The sequence below is a fragment of the Vicia villosa genome, linkage group LG5 (assembly GCF_029867415.1).
Source record: "Vicia villosa cultivar HV-30 ecotype Madison, WI linkage group LG5, Vvil1.0, whole genome shotgun sequence".
Lineage (NCBI taxonomy): Eukaryota > Viridiplantae > Streptophyta > Magnoliopsida > Fabales > Fabaceae > Vicia > Vicia villosa.
In genome coordinates, this window is record NC_081184.1 from 71450763 (window position 1) to 71453033 (window position 2271).

General features: G+C 28.9%; 1 protein-coding gene across 1 annotated transcript; it reads right to left on the reverse strand.

Moving 5' to 3' along the window:
* Positions 1-774: 774 nt before the first annotated feature.
* On the reverse strand, positions 775-1749 carry LOC131601742 (MYB-like transcription factor ETC1). Its single transcript, XM_058873621.1, has 3 exons — positions 1592-1749; positions 1377-1464; positions 775-1034 (listed from the first exon to the last, which is right to left on the reverse strand). Exons 1-3 carry the CDS (start codon positions 1638-1640, stop codon positions 947-949), a joined length of 225 nt encoding a protein of 74 aa, XP_058729604.1. The 5' UTR covers positions 1641-1749; the 3' UTR covers positions 775-946.
* Between the last annotated feature and the right edge of the window lie 522 nt (positions 1750-2271).

Genomic DNA, 2271 nt, shown 5'->3' on the forward strand with positions numbered 1-2271 from the left:
CGCTCACCGCACTAATTTGTTGTGAATTCAATGCCAAGAACAAAGTATAATACAATGGAAGAATAAAGGACAAGGAAGAAGAGGAACACAAGATTGGTTATAATTGCTATTCTTTTATTTTCTCTTAAAACAAGATTACAAGTTTACAAGAATAACAAATAACCTCTCTCACCCCAAATTAGGATTTGCAGCTTAGCAATGATGAGAGACTAGTATGCTATTTATAATAAAACCTAACATACTAACTAATGGGTTTTTTCCACAAGGCTCATTACACAAGCCAACTTAATAAACAAGCTAACTTAACAAATTAGGATTAAACACTAAACCTAATTTAACATGCTAACAACCCTAGCATCTTCGACACCAGCATGTGAGCAATCTTCGACTTCATGCTTAATCCTGTCGAACCAAGAAGCTATCCTTCGGCCATACTAGAGTTCGATCCAATATCTCACATATACCTTACTCAATTTTTTAAATATTAATTTTAATTTTTAGTTGTTTTATTACTGTTGCATTCCATGACACCCTTTGTAATCTTTGATCTCAAAGACAACAAAAAATTTATAAAAGTGAATACTGTGATACCATTAAATTTAATTGAATATTAATGCGTCATAAATTACTGTGAGCACGCATTTCTATTAATAACCGTGAAACTATTGTCCAAGATGGTGTTAGAAAATGAAAACACTCATCATCACTTTTTTTAATTTAAATATGACAGAATTCTTATAAATTTTAAATTTTATCATTAGAGAAAGAAAGATCTGCAAAAAATGGAATATATTATCGAATTAAAAGTAAAACACCAAGGAGCACTAGAACATTACACTACATAATCTTTTAAATAATATGAAGCAGCCGTAACAATAAGATCCATTTTCATTTCATTCATCATATCCCACAAATTTTAATTTCTTGCTTCATTCTCATCTGGCCCTCATTCACTTGTTGAGTATCTTGAATTCCAATACTTTTCTATTTCTTCCGTTGTTCTTCCCGGAATTCTTCCAGCAATCAATGACCACCTATAAAAAAAAAAACCATATTATTCCATCACCTTCGTAGTAATCATGTTTTGAAATTACAATAATCAAAACAGTATTAAATTTTTTTAGAGACTCTGTGTTACTTACATACGATTCAACCGTATCAAAACAATTATGAATACTATTAGTCGGAGTTTAACCATAACAAATCTATTATAAATTCAATTTAATCATGAAAAAAATTAAGACTATGCTGTAACATATTTTTACATGCTCTCAAAAGCGACTCTAGATTACAAGTATTTTTGTTTTTCGATGTTGACTCTCGAACAAATTTTAGGAAAAAAAGTAGTAATAAAAACAAATTTGAGTGATACTAACCTCTCCCCAACCAGATTATAAACCATAGTGATAAGCATTTCCTCATTTTCAGAAAATTCAACATTTGAACCTGTGCTAGATTGCTGATCTGCAAAATTCACAAGTGATCCATCATTTATATATATGAAATCAATAATCATAAATCATGATATATCAACTTATAGCTACAAAAAAAAAAAAAAATACATGAATTTCAAAAAGATATACATACATACCTGTAGAATCAGGTGAAACATTGTTGGAGGAGGTTTCTATGTCAGCCATTGGAAGTAACAAGATATAAAAGAAGATGAATGAATTAGGTCTGAATCTTGTATATTATTAAGATTAATTTGCAGAATGAGGAAATGATTGAGTGGGACATTAATATATATAGAGGAAGTCAAATCCTAATATAAAGTGCAACTAGAAAATTAGATTCTAGAAGGTTTGTAGAAATGAAAAAGAATTTGGGAGGAGCTGTAGAAAGTAAAATAGAGAGAAGAAGGGTAGCTGAACACATGGTGGTGTACAAATTTGGTCTAACTTTTGTTGGTAGTTGGCAATTAGTGTTAGTTAGATAAGTGGATTTTTGTTGTGGATGTATGATGACATGGCAAGTCTATCTTGGGAATAAGTTAGATGCTCACTCAGTTACTCACATTTATTTATTTATTTATTTATTTTATTTATTTATCAAAGAGATTATCATGGTAAATTGGAGGGTTGTAAGTAACTCTTGTGTAAACCATCTAAAATAAATCGAGTTATTAATATACTTTAGTGGAAAAAAACTCAACTTTGGTTTATTTTTATTTGCTATATGTATTTGTAGAAACTGAGAAATTGAGGATTATGTTATATATATATATATATATATATATATATATATATATATATATATATATATATATAT

Bases quoted from the DNA above. Each gene is read 5' to 3' on its own strand.
- LOC131601742 (XM_058873621.1), bottom strand. From the start codon at position 1,640: ATGGCTGACATAGAAACCTCCTCCAACAATGTTTCACCTGATTCTACA. The intron at 1,465-1,591 runs GTATGTATGTAT...TGAATTTTGCAG, and splicing joins TGTTTCACCTGATTCTACAG to ATCAGCAATCTAGCACAGGT. The intron at 1,035-1,376 runs GTTAGTATCACT...TTTTTTTTATAG, and splicing joins TATAATCTGGTTGGGGAGAG to GTGGTCATTGATTGCTGGAA.